Genomic DNA, 19,418 nt, shown 5'->3' with positions numbered 1-19,418 from the left:
AGGATATTTTGGGGACTCCTTGGTGGCCCAGGTGCTTACAGCTGCCCACTGGGGCCATTGAGCCATTGTGGGCCATTGGCAGAGCCCCTTGGGCTGGGGGTAACTACCACAGCTGAATCCCTTTGTGAGGATAAAGAAATGCTGTCCTGCCCAGGCTTTGCTTCTTTCCTATATCTGACACCCTGCCTGCAGCTGTGTGTGCCCTGGGCAGCTGCTGGAAACCAGCACCATTGAGAGTTCATCAGGAATAATAATAGTAATAATAAATAATGCAGTGGGGTAGAAGCCATCATCTGGTTACACCCCTCGCTGTAACCCAGCACACTGAACAATAGATTAAGTGCAGAGACTGGAAACAGAAGACAACCCACTGGAGGGTTTGGTAACTGCTCCCAGAAAATCCCGTGCAGTGGCCACAGGCACAAGACCTGCTGTGTGGCTTTTTTGCAGCACTGGGGAGCTCCTGGCTGCCAGGACTGGGGGCTCCTGAGCAGGGAGTCCCTGGTGGCACTTCCCACTGCCTGGCACCAGTGTCCAGCCATCCCACAGGTTTCAGCAGGCTGAGGAGAGCAGGGGCCTCACTGGTGAGTGCACACCCCCTTCCACCCTTCCCATCAGCTGTGTTGGCAGAGTTGAGGGCTGCTGGTGGGAGGATGATGATGGTCTGGTGACTGAAATGAAGAAGAAGCTGCCAATCCCTCACTCCAGTCATCCCTTCTGCCTGACATGAACCTCCCACAACAGTGGTGCACACAGGGTTTACCCTGCTCCTGCCCAAGCACAAGCCTCAAACAACGCTATAAATTCTGCATTTTTTCCTGTTCTCAGGGAAAACATTTTCTTGTTGTGCTCTTAGTAACTGCAACACAGAAAGAGTTTTACTTTGATTTTAAGAGGAAGTAAGTTACTGGCTTTTCAGCCTAGAGAAGAAAAGGACAGGGAGACTCCAGTGTGGCAGTCCAGTATCTTAAGTGAGTTTATGGATAGGAGGGGCAGGAACTTTTTAATATGGGGACAGAGCAACAGGAAAAAGGGCAATGATTTTAAAATGGAAAAAGGCAGGGTTAGAGCAGATTTTAGGAAGAAATTCTTCACAGTGAGGGTGGTGAGGTACTGGCACAGGCTGCCCAGAGAAGCTGTGGATGCCCCTGGATCCCTGGAAGTGTCCAAGGCCAGGCTGGATGGGGCTCTGAGCAGCCTGGGATAGTGAGTGACATCCCTGCCAGGGCAGGGGGCTGGAAGGGGGTGACCTTTAAGGCCCCTTCCAACCTCAACCATTCTATGATTCCATGAATTTAAATTCTACAAGATAAATCAAAGATTTCCTGACAATTTGTAAGTTCCTTTCCCTCAGCACTAAAAAACATTGATGCATCTTTTGTATGGCATGAAGCTGGAGTTTAAAGCAAAGGCATCTATTTGTTGGTATCTGCTACTGCATCTCTATTTGAAATTTGATTTTGCAACTAAATTAAACTATTGATGTCATTTGATAGCTTAATAACCTCATTTTAAAAAACCTATAAAGGAATAGTTCATCATTATTTTATTTATAACTTAATAATGATTTAACATAAATATCTGTTAATAAAAAGATGTCAAGTCATTATTTCTGTTGTATTTTGTCGTGTGCTTTTCCCATCTGAAAGCTGAAGGACAGGAAAGGATTTTAGTTTTCCCTGACAGTGCATGTTTAATTCAAGGACAGGCAAATGAAAAAATATATATATACCCAGGACAAAGTGCTGGATGTAATAGCTCTGATCCAGGGAAATGTCTTTATTGAGAAAAGAATTTTAACTGTATTTTAACATTATCAGTGAGAAAGAAGTAGGTGTATGTTTCCAGAATAAAAAAAATCAGCTTTGAAAAATTTCAGTGCTTCATCCTTCTCCCCAGGAGGGATGGGAGGTCTGAGTTCCTTGATGAATGGGAACAATGAATATGCAGATCCTGTGCAGTGGCCTCTTAAGTCCTTTCAGGAGACCTGGTAAAAATAGACAGATCAAATAGAAGTAGGGAAATTTTGGTGTGTATCTCACATCACTGGCTCTTTGAAATACAGAGTGCCTGAAGCAAAGTGAAACCAGTAAATGTAAGGACAGGGTGGCAAAACTGGAGTAAGAATCTTTCAGAGGAAAAAAAAGAAGTTTGAAAAAATAATAAATGTTTCATTGCCTTAAATTCTGAAAGTTTAATCAATAATGGGAAAGCTACCAAGAATTTCTGTATCTCAGTATTGATTTTTATGCTATATTTATCCTTTGAAAGGCACAAGCAGGTCATTACTGAATCAGATACAAGAGCCCTGAAAAGCTGAGGACTTTTATCACCCTCAAAAGCTAGGTATTTGTCACTTAAGATCACAGTAAACATTTATTTTTGGAAAACCATTAGTTCCTCATGGTATGTAAGGGAGAACAGTCCCAGCTGTCAGAGAACAAGCCTGATGTTTCTGTTGCTGTTTGTGAGAGTTCATACATCATATTTATGTTTCAAAAGAAGATTATTTTTCTAGCCTAACAAATAATTGATTAATTTACTTTGGCTTTTCAGTTCATCATTACCCAGCATTGCACCATTAGCAGGTTTGTGACCCTCTTGATTACATTTTTATGGAAAACCCATGGCATTTACATGTGGGACTTTGTATAAATAAACTCTGGACTAACCAGAGGCTCTGCAAAAGAAAACAGTTAGCATTCCAATGGCTAAAAATTTCCCCCTCCCCTGAGGAGACTTGACAAGCTCTGCATTTGTGTGAGGGTTTTCGGGGCTTGGGCTGTTCACTCCTGGGCTTCCCACACGGATCCTCCTGCCAAAGTGCAATGTGCAGCCCTGTCATAGCAGCAGTCCCCAAAATGCCCCTTGTGCAATGTTTATTTTACAACTTCTCTATATTAGCTTGCCAGTAGGCCTTCTGTTTAATTACAGTTTAAACTTAAATGCTTTAAAAAAACCCAAACAGCTCTATCCCTTTTCAGTATCTCGTTTCAGTGTCCTCTCTGCTTTCTGAGTACTTTTTCTTAGCCCTTTGTTTCCTTCTATTGCCTCATGGGGAAGACAGTATTTTCTTTGAATATTAAACATACAGTAGGATATAAAGGAGAAAGAAATCTCCAAGTTAAGCCTTCTGTCTCATTATGCTTTACAACTTCATTTTGATTTTTCCTCTAATAGCCTACCAAGATCATGATGAACTGCTCCAGATAACCCTTTTCCCTCCACAGAGATGCAATGATTGTGTTGGGGTAAAAACCAGGAATTGTTTAGGGAATGATGGATGAACACCATGACAGTTCATAATCAATTTCCTAGAGAAGCTGACTCTGTGAATAAGAGGAATGTGCTATGGGGAGCTGAGCAGCTCCACAGTGGGTCAGACCCCTAACTCTGTATCTGCTGAGGTACCAGCAAACAGCTCCACCTGCATCCTGTGCATAAAGCAACACTAAACTGCCTAAATTAATTCTGTGCTATTCTGAGGAGTGGGGAAGACCCCCCAAAAATAAAAGAAATAAACCCCCTGCCCCCATTGGTTCTTTTTTGCAAGTAAAAGATGATTGGGATGTTAAAGATAGCATGGTGTCCATAATTTATTCAGTTGTTTTTACTTCAGGTTTTGGTGCCCCAGTTAATAGAAATGGTATTCAGGCTTTCTTTGAAAAAAATAATTTCAAACTTTCCCTGCAGATAGGGATTTTTTGACAAGGGCTTTGTGATGAGTGTCTGATTTAATAAATCTGTGAACTGCAGTAAAAGAGAGTTACAGTGAACCTGAAACTCAGCCCCAGCATCTTTTATATTCTTCCAGTGTCTAATGTCTGTAATTTACATAAAATCTGCTCTGAAGATTTTTTTCTCTTTGTGAAAAAAATGCTTCTTTTGCTCTTTTAATCAGACAACCGCTGCATCTTGTATTATTGACAGGTTGCCAAAGTGGAGATTTAAGTTGTACAATTTAATTTCTTCTCAGTTTTGAAAGATGTGGTTATTTCTGTTGATTTTTTCCTAAAGATTATAGGTCTTCAGGCAGAGAGCTTTAAACAGTAATTATTCCTGTCAGAATGAAAGGTGGAATAAATGGACTTGTAGGTATTTCCTATTTACACTGATGATATCCAGCCTTGCTCTAAATGTCTTGTCATTATGTTTACAAGATAAAGGAACCTCCGTGTTTTAGCACCAAATTTTGCTGCCTTTCTTGATGTACACAGTCTAGGCTGTCAAAACAAGTAACAAATAGAATGAAAAGGAATCAATGAAACCTGTAGAAGACATGGACAAAAATTAGTTTTCTTACTGAAAAGAGAACTGAGCACACGAACCAAAGAGACTTTTTCCATTAATACTCTTCCCTGAATTTCCACTATTGCAAAGGTGCTTTAGTGCTGAAAATCAGAACTTGCATTAATATTAGAGCTGATTTATTCCATATTTTCCTGTTAAATAAAACTGGCTTCTATAAATAAATAGACCTGCGTGTTCCAGGCTAATACCTTTTTACTCTGTGTTGTAATCTCTGTAAGTGCTGCAGTTCAGAGATTCCAGGAATGCACACAAAACACTGACTGCTGGACACTGTGCTCACTGCATTCTCATAAATATTCCTGTAAAGCATGTTAGGAATTGTCACATATCCAAATCAGCACTGGGTAGCTCTTAGCAAATGTTTTGCTTGTGTTCTAAGTTGTTTCAGCCATGACTATTTAAATTCAGATATCTTCAGGTAACATGAAACAAAATACTATTAAAACCTGTGAGGTTGTTGTTTTATTTACCCCAAGGCTCTAATCTGGGGCAGTAATACAGCAGGCATGCCTGTGACAAACTGGATTCTTGCAGAAGTTTTGGAGGGAGGCAGATTTTTTACTTCCCTTTGTAGCTTGGTTTTCAAACCTTCTCCTTGTACCTTACCCTAAGAATTTTAATGAAATCAATTTTGTGCAGGAGGCTCTGTTCCAGTGTGAAAAATGTCACTGCAGGCTTGGTACTGAGAACATGATTTCCTGTGAGCATAAACTCATGTGCCAATAAAGTTAAAGTTCAGTTGGGGCTGCTCTACACAGGCTCAGTCCCAGCAATTTCACAGCTGGTTTTGAGTTGATGCATATCCAGTGTGGGGGATAACTCAATTTGAATGGACTGAAGGCAAACACCTTTTACCCTGCTCATCTGTATTTATTAAGTCTTTCCATTTACCTCCTTTAATTTCATGAAAAATGGTAGTGACCAGCTAGGCATATTTTATCTGTCTACAGAGGGGGTCATGTTTTCTTTTACCTCAGTACATTAATAATGATAATATGTTTCTAGTTTTGATGTAGCAAAGGCTGTTCTTTATTTTCAAGGCTTGTATTATGTATACTGAATGTAATATGTATACTGTACCTTTTCTTTAATCAGTTAAGATATGTAAATCATAAGGAACAGTACTTGGATGACCCTTGTGGGTCCCATCCAACTCAGGACATTCTATAATTCTGTAATTCTACAAAGTAGTTAATTCACATTGGCTTTTGTTTAAGTGGATTTTCCTAAAACCACCTAGAAGTTGATGTAGGTGTTTTTAACCATGAACTATGACTTATTCATAAGGATTTCCTTCAGCAGCTGTCTGATAGCTTGTGCTGAGATGAAGATTGTACAATTTGAATTTTGCTGTCCAGGACTGCTCAGGAAGGCAGGGATGGTGTTTTCTGGCCGGGTGCCCGATGCCATGGCTGGGGTCACACTGGGGGTGTGACAGGTTTGGGTTCAGCTCATGGTGGGTGACACTGGGTCAGTGCAGTGTTTGCTCCTGTGCTTCACCAGCAACACTCTGCTGCTGGCAGAGGATGTTGTGGGAATGTTGTTGGCTTCAATGCTGTCCTCTTGAAGGTCAGCTGCTTAACTGCTCAAAAATAGCTGCCTTCCCTTGTTTTGTTAGGAAAGTAACTATTTCATTGTCCCAGCTTGGGATTAATGGAACTCTTTGAGTCTGGTTGGGAGAGAAAGAAGAGCTTTCCAGGCATTCCTTTGGTTTATGGCTTATCTCAGCTTTAGCAAGAGACACAGCAGCACCACCATGACTTCCAGAGAAGGGTGCTGAGCATGTTTGTACTCGGTGATTTTACTGCATCCAGCAAAGGACTGATGATAGCAGCAGGTTTGCTCAGCACAGGGACTGTGGCATGTGGATCTTCATGAAACTCAGTAAAACTGACCCCTCAGCCCCTAGAAAGACAAGACATTTCCCTGACAGCCCCATACCTACAGATACAATGCCTGTCTCTGAATCTACGTTTATTCCATACAATGACACGATCAAGGTGAACTTTGTCAGATGCCAGAAATTTACCCTTGTGATGGGTAAATGTGTGGTTTTGCCAGGATTTGGAATGGAAAGCTTTGGCTGAGTGGCAGCCTTGGTGTTACAAGCAAATATTGGTAACTGCTTTAGCAGTGGCCGGGCGTGGCTCACAGATTAATGCCCACTGCAGTCTCAGATGCTGAGAACACAAACACTACACTCACTGTAAGCACCAGAAGTCAGTTCCCAGAAGGCAGAATGTTGTTTTCTCTGCAGTCAGAATTGAACAAGAAGTGCAGTTGTGGTATCCTCCTTTACCTGACTTTCAGGCTGTTACATGAAAATTGCAATGATCAGGTTTCTCTAGGCACTCACATCACCCCTTGCCAATTTTTCCAAGCCATTCTGGCTTATCTGGATGTAGGATCAAGTGCTTGGACACAAGTACTGCTGTGTAGAAGTGCTGATTGGTTTTAGACACTCTCAGAAGCTTAGGGATGCTACAGAGCACATTGTATAAATTCATGTCTGAGGCTTCAATTCCTTTAAATTTCTTTGTCCAGGTAAATCTCTGGACTCTCACAAGCCCTTTGCAATACAGTAAATCTTTTCCTGATAGTTACTTGGGTCCTGCAGCTCACTGTGGACACTGACATGTCAATGGTTCAAAACTGCCCTAGGGGAGATTTAGACTGGGTATTAGGAAGCATTTCCTTCCTTTTGGGGTGTTCAAAACCTGGAGCAGGTTTCCAGGAGAGGTGGTGGATGCCCCAGGGCTGACTGTCAGTATTTCCCAGGCGTTTGGACAATGCCCAAAACCATGTACTTACACCTGGTCAGCTCTGCCATGGTCAATTCAGTGCATGCAAGCCATCAGCCCCTCTGGGACCAGCTCCAAACTAGCAGTAAACTGGATTATTTTATGTTGGTGTACACAAACATCTACACTCCCAAACATCCTGCTAGAAGGGCAGGTAAAGGTAAAACTATCAATATCTTTTTATCAGATGAAAATAAAACCAAAACAGGTATGAGTACTCATATTGTGGCTCATGTCACAGATACTCCCTTTGTAAGGAACTTTTCTTTGTTAAATTCAGTGATTCAGGAAAAACTGCAGTGGAACACCCACCAGAGCAATTGCAGAACTCCTTATATTGGAAAGTGAGAAACAAAAGAAAAGATTACCTTGGAGAGGCCTGTGCATCACACCAATGTAAATTGAGACTAATTCATATTGGTTTTGTCTTCAAAATCTGTCAGGGATGATAAAACTGATGGATGCAGAGCAGGTTCTAACTGCTCCCATGCCCACAGAGCTGGAGATCTTGCCTCCTACTTCCATTTCTCCTCCTGGGAGGAACAGGGCATTGTTTCAGTGCTCAAGCGATACTGTTGTTCTTTGTAGGGAATGTCTGAAACTTTAGAAAAGGGCTTTGGGATTAACCTGTCAGAAATCCTGAACTACTGCAGTGTGGGAATAAATGTGACCTGAGGACTAAGAAGTTTGTCTTGAAGAAATAGTAGATTTTACCAGCATCTTCTGTCAAGGCTGATGAACAAAACTAAGTCATATAGACTTAGTGCTACTAGTGCACCTTTCAGAATTGGTGCAGCACATCTGGCAGCCTTACCTTAAAAAAAAATTTTAAAATCAGGAAAAAGAAAAAAAACCAAGGTTTTCAGTCAAGGTGTGACATTTAGAGCTTTAATCTAGATTATACCTCTCCCTACAGCATATGAAGGGGCTTAATCTGCTGCAGACTTTTCATTCCTAATATTTGAAATGGTGGCAAACTGAACATATTCCTTGGTAGAATTTTTATACTGTGGCATTCCTGAGAATCATCCCTGAGCTAATGAACTGCATTAGGAAAGAAAAGAGGAAATCAGAGAGAAAATCTGGCTGTTTAATTGTTATCTATTTATTACAAAATAATATTGAAAGTATCATTTATATTTTATCTGACACTTTTTCTTGTCTTTTGGGAAAGAGGGCAATAAGGGCAGACTTAGTGAGCAAGTGCCCCCAGGACGTTTGCAGGTGAAGATGAATGATGCAGGTGACAAACCTGAAGGATGGGAGGGCATCCAGAAAGACATGGAGAAACTTGAGCAATGGGACCATGGGAATTTCATGCAGTTTAACAAGACCAAGTGCTGGTGCTGGCCTGGCCTGGGCAGCAGCACAGACTGGGAGAAGAGCTCACTGAGAGCAGTGCTGCAGAGAAGGACTTGGGGGTGCTGCTGGCTGAGGGGCTGGCCTTGACCTAGTGCCCAGAAAACAAGTGGTGTTTTCTGCATCAAAGAGGAATGGCCAGCAGGTCCAGGGAACTGGCTGACTCCCTCTACTCTGCTTCCATAAGACTCACCTGGAAAAATAACCACTACCAGCAGAAGTTAATCCAAATGTCTTGAACACAGGTACCAACACATCTCTCTTGATGTTCCTCACTATTACTTTACTCCTCTCACACCCGAATAATGAATATTATAAATAAAAATGGCAGCTGGCTATAGTTCTTCCCAAATTCTGTCACTAAACTCTTAAATCTGTAGTTTTAAAAGGAGTAACTCAGATTGGCTGCCCCAAATGAGAGAGAGAGAAGCAGAGAGGCTCTGAGAAGCGACCAAGATCATGAGAGGAGCCTACGTTTGAGGATGCTGGGATTTCTCAATCCTAATGGCACCAGTGTTGACCTCTTCCTGTAAGAAAGTGGCATGACAGTGAATCACACACATCCAGGTCACACATGTGTGTATGTCACAGGGCAGTGACCTGCAGGAGCCCAGAGAGGCCTTGGCCTGCAACTGGCAAAGGCAGGTGGAAAAATGTGATAGCTGATAAAGAACATGACCTTATAACAACCTAAACATCTGCAGAAGCTAGAAAAATCCAGACAAGACAAAATTAATATCTGGGAGACAGTAAGTTATTCCTCTGGATATGAAGGAGGTCCTTAATTTGTCAGGACAGAGAATTTCCTTCAAAACAGTTTCTTATCTAGAACAAATTTGATGCCAGTAGAATTTGTGAGCTGGAAAATGAGCAAAGTGGTTATCTTTCACTTCCAGTTTTAAGGAACAGCTTTAAAAACTACTGGGAAACATTCACACACTCTGCATTTATTGCTGCAATAAACTTGCTTTCATTTTTGAAGCTGAGCATCACCATGTGGGAATTCCACGCACTTGGTGGTTTTTATAGCTCATGAAAACATCTGCATTTCCCTTCTTGGTGTAGAGACGATTTGAGTCTCACCCAGAATACTGAAATAGCGTAGCTGTATTTAGTGTAACACCCTGCTATTGCTGTGCTGCCATTGGTATGATCCTCACACCGGCTCCTGCACAGCTGGGAGCGCACAAACACATCCAGGGAGCAGCCCAGCCTCTCCCTTTCCCCTGCTGCTGGCACCTCTGCTTGTGTGCACTTGGGTTCTGCTCCAAAGCCTTTCTGGCCTCCTGGACCGTGCTATGGTGTGCACCATCCCTGATCTAGGAGTACAGCTTGGATCCCCAAAATCTCATCTTCCATAGCCCCAGTAGTGTGGACATCCTGTCAATGCAATAAGACAATCCCAGTTCATTCCCAGTGAGGGAGAGTTTATTTGGAGAGGGCACCAGAGCACAGGAGTCCTTAGAGATGGAAGTGAGTCTCAGTGTAACCAGTGACCCAGGCAGATCAGAAAGACAAAAAGGCAGAGTGACCATGGCTTCTCAGCCCCACAAATCAAGAATACAACTGGATTTGAAAACAGTCAACCTCTCATGAGAGACAGCTGAATTCCTACCAAGAATTTATTTTAAAAGAAACAGACACCATAACAAATCAGAAAAGCTAGGGCTTTGCACCTCAGCCTCTGAAGTGAAGAGGAAAATTCCAAAATTAGGAATTAACTAGCACCAAGCAAGAAATCAATACAGTTAACTCATTCTTTTCTAGTATTCAATTCAGAGAGAACCTGAAGTTCTACATGAACAGTGGCCCTTGCACTGGGATACAAATTGCATCAGCTCCCATTGCAGATAACCATCCCAGAATGTTTCAATAATGGTTATTTTTCATTACATATCCTGCCTGCACACACCTGTTCAACACTCAAAAGTTGACTTTAAATGTTCATAGTTCAGCTATTCAGATTTTTCCACTTCTAAGAGTCTATTCTATTTACAGAAGTGCTGCTGGAGAGAAGGTGATGCTCACCAGGTGAACATTGATACCAAGATCTGTGTTAATTTAGAAAAATTTTGCTATCCATCAGATAACCTTGGTAAAGGAGCCATCAAATACATGGGGAGTCTCCTTGGCCAAAGTAGGATGTATTTTATCTTAGATTTGTATTGAAAGGCAACTGAGCAACTGGGAAAATATGACAGAACATTTAAAGGGCACATGGTATCTTGTCTGGCAAGTTTAATAGTGCTGTAGTGAAAAATAAAAAGGATTTTGCTATCACTTCAATCATGGACCTCAGTTTTAACACTGTGATACACAAAGTGCTAGATTAATGTTGTGCATGCAAATCACTAATCACATGATTGATTAACTAAAAAGCTAAGTCCAACATATATTTTAAAAAATCTCTCTTCAATCTTTAAAATATCTCACTTCAGTGTATACAACACAAGGTAAGTAAGTTTTGCTGGCAGCTGCTGTTTCACTGGAGGTAACAATTCTTACTACTAGCATTGGCTTGGCTTTCTTAAAAGGGCACCAGGATCACGGCAGCCTGTCTGCTGCTCACTTTGAAATTAAAAAGAACACTAAAGCCTGCACTAAGTTTCAAAATGACGTGTTCTTTTCCTAAGATTTGCTTTATTGATTCATATTTATCCAGTTCTTCCTGTGTGATACAACACTGACCTGAGCACTATCAGTGTTGTGAGGAAGGGTGTGAACGTACACACAGCTTGTTACCTACATGCTGCAGCCCCCAATTTTCATGGGTTGAAGGATGATCATCAGGGAAAGCTTCATGCTTGTACATTATTGGTAAAAAAAAAAAGCAAAAATATAAAATAATGTCTTTTTGGCTTATGAACAATCAATCAGTTTTGAGACAAATGGGGGTTGGGGGAAATGTGAAATCAGTTACCTGGAACAGCTACCAAGCCATGAGGCTTCAGGATCCATGGTGATGAAAGTCACCCAAGGTTCTCCACCACAGCTCTCACCATAAAGCAAAGCAAGGCATATACAGAAAATTAATTAGAGGGAAGGGTTCACAAGCTCTCATAGAGCTCAAGTCCTTCTCTGGAAAGTTTTCTCAGACCCTGCTTACTCCCATCACCCACCTGGAAAGCGTGTTTGACTGTCACTCTGCCCATCCTTGGGAGGTCAGGGGGCTGCTCCACATGGATCTGACTGCAGGCAGTCACAGCAGGCACTCTGTGGCACACAGGGTATTGCCAAAAGCAACTGTCTTGCAATATTGTTAGATTTAACTGACTGGCTCAAAAGTAGAGAGTAATACTTTCAGGTGAAAGGAAATATAATTCCCCAATCCTGAAATGTGTAAGACTGGTTCAGGATACTTTAGAACAATCCAGCAGAGAGCCACTGAGAATTTGGGATGAATATTTGAGCTGTGACTATTCTGTCACTGCAACCAACACCAGAATTTGGCACCAATTGTACAAGACACTGTTGAGCTGCACCAGTCTAGAATTAGAACATGACATTCAAACATATGAAAACCTTCCTCACCTACCAGCTTTTTTCCTGAAGTATTTCATATTTTCCCTAAACTTCTTTTCCTAAAACTCTTCAGAAAAAAAATAAGCCTTTAGTCAAAAGCAAAGCAGCACCTGCATTACACATCTGTCATTCCCAGGATTTGTGGTTTAGTTTCAGAACAGTAGCAGAACAACAGTGACTTCATTTTAAAGCAAACATGGCAAGAAAGATTTTGTTAACTGCAAGAAGGAAAAAGGGACAATGAATTTGTATCTTCAAAACAGTTTGCAAAAGCAGCAAATACATGCAAAGTTTTAACTGTTGCCTATCTGGAAAATTACCTGAAGAGTTGTTGTTTGTTGCAGGTTTTGGGGTTTAGTTTTTTTTGTTTGGTTGGTTTAACTCAATACATTACTGTTTTCTAGAGAAACAGAATATTTTCTGAAGCAGAGTGGCACCCCTGAAAGAGGCTTTCACAGGTCTCGCCCGGCTTTACGGTCAGATTAGAACACGTCACAATCACAGACCTTTTAGCTAAAAATTAACAAAGTCCCTTTAACAACTTCACAAGGGCTCTACAAAAAATCAGGTGATCCATTGAGTACGTAACACTTTGAGTCCAGCTGTTCAGACAAAATCAGGTTATCAATCAGCTCCTTCCAAAAAGTGCATTTACAACCAGAGATAGTGATATAAGGATACACAGCACCTACCCATCACAGCAGAGACTATCCTGACTAGAAGCAGCAGCGCTAAATTCCAGGAGTACTTACCAGACCACAGGACAAACCACATCTCAAAGAGCCACAGGTTTAAGACATGGTTCACTGCTGACAAAAATAAAGCAATTCTGAGGAATTAATCAACCAGTTTTATGCAATTCTGCCGGATCCTCCTCCTCCTGAGTTCAGGGAAACAGCAAAAAAATGGTGACCACTTTGTTAGACTGGTTTCCTTTGGCTCTGTATGGTCTCCATTACCACAATATAGGTACCATAACTTTTGTATGGTTTTATTTTTTAAAATTGGTTTCAACTGCAATGATTTCTAAAGCAACAAAAATCAAATGATTAATTGAAATACAAACCTCTCCTGAAACTGTGATAACTTCAACTTAGCAAAAAGAACGCAAAGTGAAATTCTTACCTGTGTTTCCTGGCTGAAGCACAGCAGGTTTGTCAGTGGGAAGGTGCTGAAGGACCTCTGGTGTGTGTGAGAACAGAACCCAGCAGGGCATAGCTGGCTGTGGGGAGCTGATGCCATCAAGGACATGGAAAACACAACCCCAGAAAAGTGCCGGATTTGTGCACTTCCACCTCTCCACCCTCTCCTGGAGCAGTGCCTTTCCAAGAGGCTAAAGCAGCAGCAGGACATCTGTGATGCAGACACTCGGTACTGGTGCTAAGCAGGGATCCAGCCCATCATCCAGCCCACAGCCCAGAGCTGCTACAGCAGGTAAAGCTACTCCTTCAGTAACCTTCAACTCATAAGGGAAGGGAGAAGTGCTAAGGTCAGCCTCACACTCTGAACATGCTATGTCCCATTTCCACACCAGAAACTGCACAGAATATCCACCATCTAAATGGGATGCCTGCTCATTCACATCCATGGGAACAGGATTTGGACCCCAGTTCAGTATTCAGCAAATGCATAATGATCACCAAACAAAAACCCCAAAAGCCCTGAAACAAACTTGCTATAGCTACAGGTCCAAGTGGGAGACCAGAAACAACCAGGCTATGAAGGCCAAAAAAGGCTGTACTTTTAAAATGTTTCCTACTACATACAAGAACAAATGCAGGATGTGATGTTTGCTTAGTTTTATTAATTTATTTTTGCAGGAATCTGCAACTTGGAGTATGCACTTTCTGGAGGTACCATGCATGCATAGCCTCTGAATGCTTTTATACAATTTCATCTCTTAGTAATAAGTTCATTCACAGCATACACAAATCTAGAATGTAGACACCATATATACAGGATTAAACAAGATCGTGTCTTCTTTTTTTAATGAAAAAATTTAACAGGGTTTCACACAGCAGGAAGTATGGATTAGATACACTGGTGCCACCATAAATAAATAAGTTTCAAGAACACAGTTTTTTAAAATTGGTTTCAAAGATACTGGAAATCCAGGATTATAATATTGCATGAACTCCACTGATTTCTGATTATTCCAAGAAAAATATTTGAATTTATGGACATAAACAGCAATGAAAGCCCCAACTGAAAAAATGTGGCAAAACTCAGTCATGTCTGGGTTTATGTAAGATTGACATTTTGAAACGAAAACAAATGCAGCTGCACACAGAGACAGTACTGACTGTGAGATGTGATATCTGTGCGTGTCTTCCTTCCTTGTGGGATTTGGAGTCACTGCAGTACAGAGCACATCAATTCTGTGGTACCAAATTGGCTGTTGAATTGTTTATGTCCAACCATTCACTTCTCATCAGGATAGTCATGTTCACATTCTAGGGTACATCACTGGATTTTAAAAGAAGAACCATCATCCTGATGACAAGCTTGTTTTTAACATATTTAATATTCTCACATTCTTTTTTAAAACATTCTTTATTGGTTTTATTTTGTCCCCATTTCAACTCAAGTATTTCTATTTCCGTTTCAAGGGATTTTACAATCAATATTAAATGTAAAAGTATTTAGAAACTGAAAAAGTATTAAAGTATTTAGAAACTGAAGTGAGAAATGTATAGCTGGGAGAGATAAAGTTACTGAGCAAAAGTTGTTTTTCTTTTAAAAAAAAAACAAACGTGATTCAGTAGCATATCATAATCAGAAAGTACTGAGACCAGCTCTTTTAAGAATTATTACACCTTTTCACCACACCTCCCATTTTTCAAGGGAAACACACACATACCACAGACACACAGATACACAATTCAATCTGATCTAAGACTACATTTTACAAAGTACTTCCTTTTGCTTGACTTCCCACCCCTTTCCTCTTCACCCACGCAAGACTAATAATTACATCAAATTAAAAGTAGATCCAAAGTTTAGGATTTCTTTTGGTTTACTATGTTCTGAATAATTTTTCCACAAGCCCCACTCTAAATAAACTTTTAAAGAACTACAGTAGTATCCTATAATTATAAGGGAATTCATCTTAATAGCACAGGAAATATAAAATAAGCTTTATAAAATTTCAATGAACAGTGAGATCATTTTCAATAACTGAATGTCCGAGTCAGTTACAAACTCTACCAATCTAGTAGCATGATTGAGGGAAAGCTCAGTCAATAAGGAAAAAAGAAAACACAAGTAGTGCATTAACTCAACACAACAGCATCAGCATCCCAACATTCTCACACACACACACACACACACACACGTTTTATACAATACAGTGCATTTTGTATGCCAGCTGACATTAGGGTTTTATGTGCATTCAATAAATATTCCATAAACCAATCTTTTTGGTATAATCTACAATTCAGTTGGGGTTTGAATGGCATCACCTGCTTTCAGAAGGAAAATGGATCTTCCAATATTCAAAATACAATTACATTCTAACAAACTAGAAATATTCAAGCACCATGTCAAGTCTTCACTATTAACATTTGAGTATGGGCATTTACAAATAAAAGAATACAACAGAAGGTGTGGTGGTTTTCTTTGTTTGTTTGTACAAGCAACAAATGAGAGTAATTGAAAAAAACCAAGTAAAATCATTGGTACAAAGGACTTACTTTTCAATTTAATGGCGCTAACTCACTCTTCCAATAAGTACCTTGCTGTGGTGGCAGCCTTCTTTCTCTTCCCCTGGTGAAGCTGGGACTAAGATTTGCAAGTCTCCGTGTATGGTTATTGCAGTTCAGGGCATTTTTGGACTGAATGCATATTTGCACCTCCTCCTTCAAATAGTCACATCTTCAAAACTTCAAAACATAACTTCAAAATATAGTAGCATCTATTCTTTCTGAAAATGGCACAATGTATTTTTGCATGACAGCCCTACTCTCATTTGCTGTCACTTCAGTTGCTATCTTTCTGTAATTCCAGCAAAAACAAATGCTTCTAGAACTTCACCAGAAGTATAAAGGAACAGAAAATTGAAATAATACAATGACAAAGGCATCAGGATAGAAAAGCCATGAAGTTACTGGTATTATTTGGAGTCATTCATTATATAGCTGATAAGAGGAATGCTTCTGCTCATCTGCTTTCTAGTCCTCAGTTTTGTCAAACTGTCCACTGATATGCACAAAATTAATATCTGCCTTTCAATTACAGCTGACAGTAGTTGACAGTAACTTGCTTACCCCCTTCCAAATGTGATGAGCTCCCCCCACAGAAATGTAAATCACTAGGAAGGGTGGAAAACTATCTCTGATGCCTTTGACTTTGTTTTGCACATCAGTGGTACACACTGATTGCTGGAGATCTAGCTTATTTAAAAATTATCCTGAAGATTTAGTTAGTGCAAGAACATATTGAAAAATGCCAGATAAAATATTGGTTCCTCATCTAAGATCAACAGTTCAGTTCTTACTGTTGTCTTTATAAAATTGTGAGGACAGAAGACACCAGATTGAGCAACGCATTCAAGATGAGTTTACATCCACCCACCCCTTGCAAATGCTGCTTTATTTTAAATAAGGATTCAGACACATGATTGTTCTACCACAGCTTAGCATGTTATCACACATCAAGAGAACTGTGGTAATTGACAATATGGATGTGGCTGCCATTAGCTAAGAAGAGCTTAAAATGAAGTAGTTTAAAACTCTCATGGTAAAGTTAATAGCAAATTTTGCTTTACCAAGTCAATTACCATAATTCAGCTGAAGTGCTTGGCTGCATCTCTGAATTGTGATGAAGTTATACCATAAAACTCAAATGCACTGTACCAGCCTCTGACCAGGACACAGAACACCATACTCAGTCACACAGTTGTGTCACAGAATCATTCAGCTGCCCAAACCCAAGTTCGATCACAAAGTATCGAGTGCTTTATTCCAGCAGCCTGAAGCATTCAGACAGATTGAACATCACCCTTAGAATACAGTGTATCATAGACAGATAAGTACCAGCAGGATTTTCAATTGCAAGTCTTGTATTCTTTAACCTATGACAAATATTTCCTGATCAAAATAGAAAGAATGCTGTGTGTAATTCTTCAGGATCTGGCATCTGCTATTTTGTACAGGCTGGTTTATTTATAATGTGCAAATAAACCTTTACTGAAGAGCTGATTAATTATCTTTCAGCTAACTTTGATCTGGGGCACAAAGTACCTTCTGTGCTGTAAACACCATGAATTCTTCACAAATTGGAAGCTGAGAAGGCCTAAGGAACTGGGTACAAACTCTTCTCAAACACAACCATGGCTGAGCCCAAGTCTTCCAAATGGAATTTGGAGTAGCCTGTGTTTGGCATATGTCACTGTGCTGCTGCAGAGCACAGGCTCAGATGGTTGTATAGAAAAGCATCCTTTGAGCTTGGAAACACGACGGCCCAATGAAAGCATGCAGCAGGATTTTCATCCGCAACGTGGTAGAATTCATTCTTGGTTTATTACCAGTGTTGACACAGCCAGGTGAGCACTGTACAAGCAAACGGGATTGTAAAAAATTACCTCTGATTACACTCTCTATTACACTCACACGGTTCCTCATTTAGTCACCTCAGGTCACTATTTCAAACAGCAATTTTTTGTAGACATAAGTTACCCTGAAAAAAAGCAGCAATTACAAATACCCTTCTCCTTTTTTTTTATACATTGCAAAATTTATCATTGCATTTACCTGTCTTCTTTTTCAGTAGCTTACAATCTAGAAGCACAGGGAGCCTTTGTTTTCCAGCTAGCTGTGGCCAGGTTAAGTCAGCTCTGGCTCTTCAGTTTTTCTGGTTAAGTGTAACACTTCACACCATTACTAAGAGTCCTATAATTTTCTTTTAAAAAACAGTAGTTTCGGGTTGTTTGTTTTTAGAGCCACTAAGCAGTAACTATAACCACAGGAATAAACACCAGTAGTTACTTGCTTTCCTGCATACATTCTTCTCAAAATTAATCCTTTTACATTTTCAGGTTTCATTTTCTGCTTCGCTCACTGCAATGGGAAGGAATTTAACCCTTAATTTATTTATTTTCTAGTGCAGCAGAAGCAGAAACATCCTAACACATTACTCCCACCCCTTGCAATATGAAGATTGTTGACTGGCAAAGGCCGGGCAGATGGACTGAAAGGTTCCCCATGTTTCCTTCTCTTACAGGTGTTGGCTTGAGAGCCTGTGTTCAACCCAATGCAGCCCCTTCCTGAATTTCAGGTGTATCGTGGCATTTCACATTGTTCACAGCGATTTAGTGCTGGGTGATTTAGAAAGGTGCAGCTACCACAATTCCATGGGGCCCCTTCAAAGTCTTCATCTCTTGGCTGAGTTCGTGGAGTCTGTTTGGAGCTGTTTTGATGCTCTAAAGAAAAGCCAAAAGAAAACTTTTTTTCAGAAGAGAAGGATTAATAGTCAACACCACACTACTGGAAGGTCACCTATTAAACAGTCTATCTTAAAATGAACATGGAAACCTTTTCCTAAAGCAGTTCTAATTCCGTTTGTGAAATGAGAATATTTAAAGTATTTCTTCTGTAAAGAGTCAACACAAAACCAAGTAGAGCACTCACCACTGTTAAGTCACTGATACCGCTAAAGGTTTAATAGCTTAAAACATACAAGTTTGTTATTGGCACTGCAGCACCATCCAGTTAAGGTTTACACACAGCAGTTTATTTCCAAATTTTAAATTACAACAACCCTGCTTTACCTGAAGAGGGAAACTACTTCTAACTTTGTTGCTTCAGTCTGACAAAAGACATATTTTTCTAGCATTTATTCAGGCTGAAAAAGGATACAATCTAAAAATAAAATGACAGGCCTATTTCAAAACAAGACAATTTTTCCTCATACCTTTGAAGCAGGGATATAGGTATGTGAAGCAGCATTTAAGTCTGTTTTCACTCATAAAATCAGTATGTATGCAAATCAGACATTAGGCCTTAACCCACAGAAACACTCAGTTTTCCAAGTCTCCTGACACCACCTCAACACCTTAGGTTATCTACTGTAAGTAAGGAATACTCCCAGGATGGGGGAGCACAACACAATATTTATTATTTATATATTTATTAACGCATACCTAGAAGGTATGGCTAGGATACCCAACTGCTAAACATCTGTGAACTTATGTCTAACAAAGGCCAGCAATTTGTAACTGCACACAAATTTGCAGTTGCTGCCCCACCTGCTGAGAAATGCAGCAGAGGCTGATGACCTCAGTGCAAGTAGTACTTAAGTCTTCAGAGACAAACAAAGGAAATAAAAGTAACCTCTTTGCTTACATGCAAACAGTCTCCAGCCCAGAAGCTGCACAGTCACATCAGCAGTGCTTGACCTCAACAAATTCCTGGTAAGCCAGGCAGTGTG

The 19,418-nt window shown here is 40.3% G+C and overlaps 1 protein-coding gene and 1 long non-coding RNA gene across 9 annotated transcripts in view; both read right to left on the bottom strand.

Moving 5' to 3' along the window:
• Window positions 1-1,737: 1,737 nt before the first annotated feature.
• Window positions 1,738-11,582, bottom strand: LOC107206753. The gene is made up of 3 exons (XR_004496038.1): window positions 11,392-11,582; window positions 11,218-11,274; window positions 1,738-1,987 (listed from the first exon to the last, which is right to left on the bottom strand). It is a non-coding gene; the product is annotated as an uncharacterized LOC107206753 (long non-coding RNA).
• Window positions 11,583-13,777: 2,195 nt separating this feature from the next.
• TAB3 (TGF-beta activated kinase 1 (MAP3K7) binding protein 3) overlaps window positions 13,778-19,418 on the bottom strand; it is a 44,325-nt gene continuing 38,684 nt past the window's right edge. For all 8 annotated transcript variants that reach the window (XR_004496036.1, XM_015639845.2, XM_015639863.2 and 5 more), the window contains one exon: window positions 13,778-18,411. Coding sequence is in view for 7 of the 8 variants with exons in the window: in XM_015639845.2 (XP_015495331.1) it covers window positions 18,263-18,411 (149 nt within the window). In the remaining variant the exon portion in view is untranslated. The remainder of the gene's footprint in view (window positions 18,412-19,418) is intronic.

Source organism: Parus major, chromosome 1 (genome assembly GCF_001522545.3).
Source record: "Parus major isolate Abel chromosome 1, Parus_major1.1, whole genome shotgun sequence".
NCBI lineage: Eukaryota > Metazoa > Chordata > Aves > Passeriformes > Paridae > Parus > Parus major.
The sequence above is the reverse complement of the archived record's forward strand: the minus strand, read 5'-3'. Positions and strand labels throughout refer to the sequence as shown.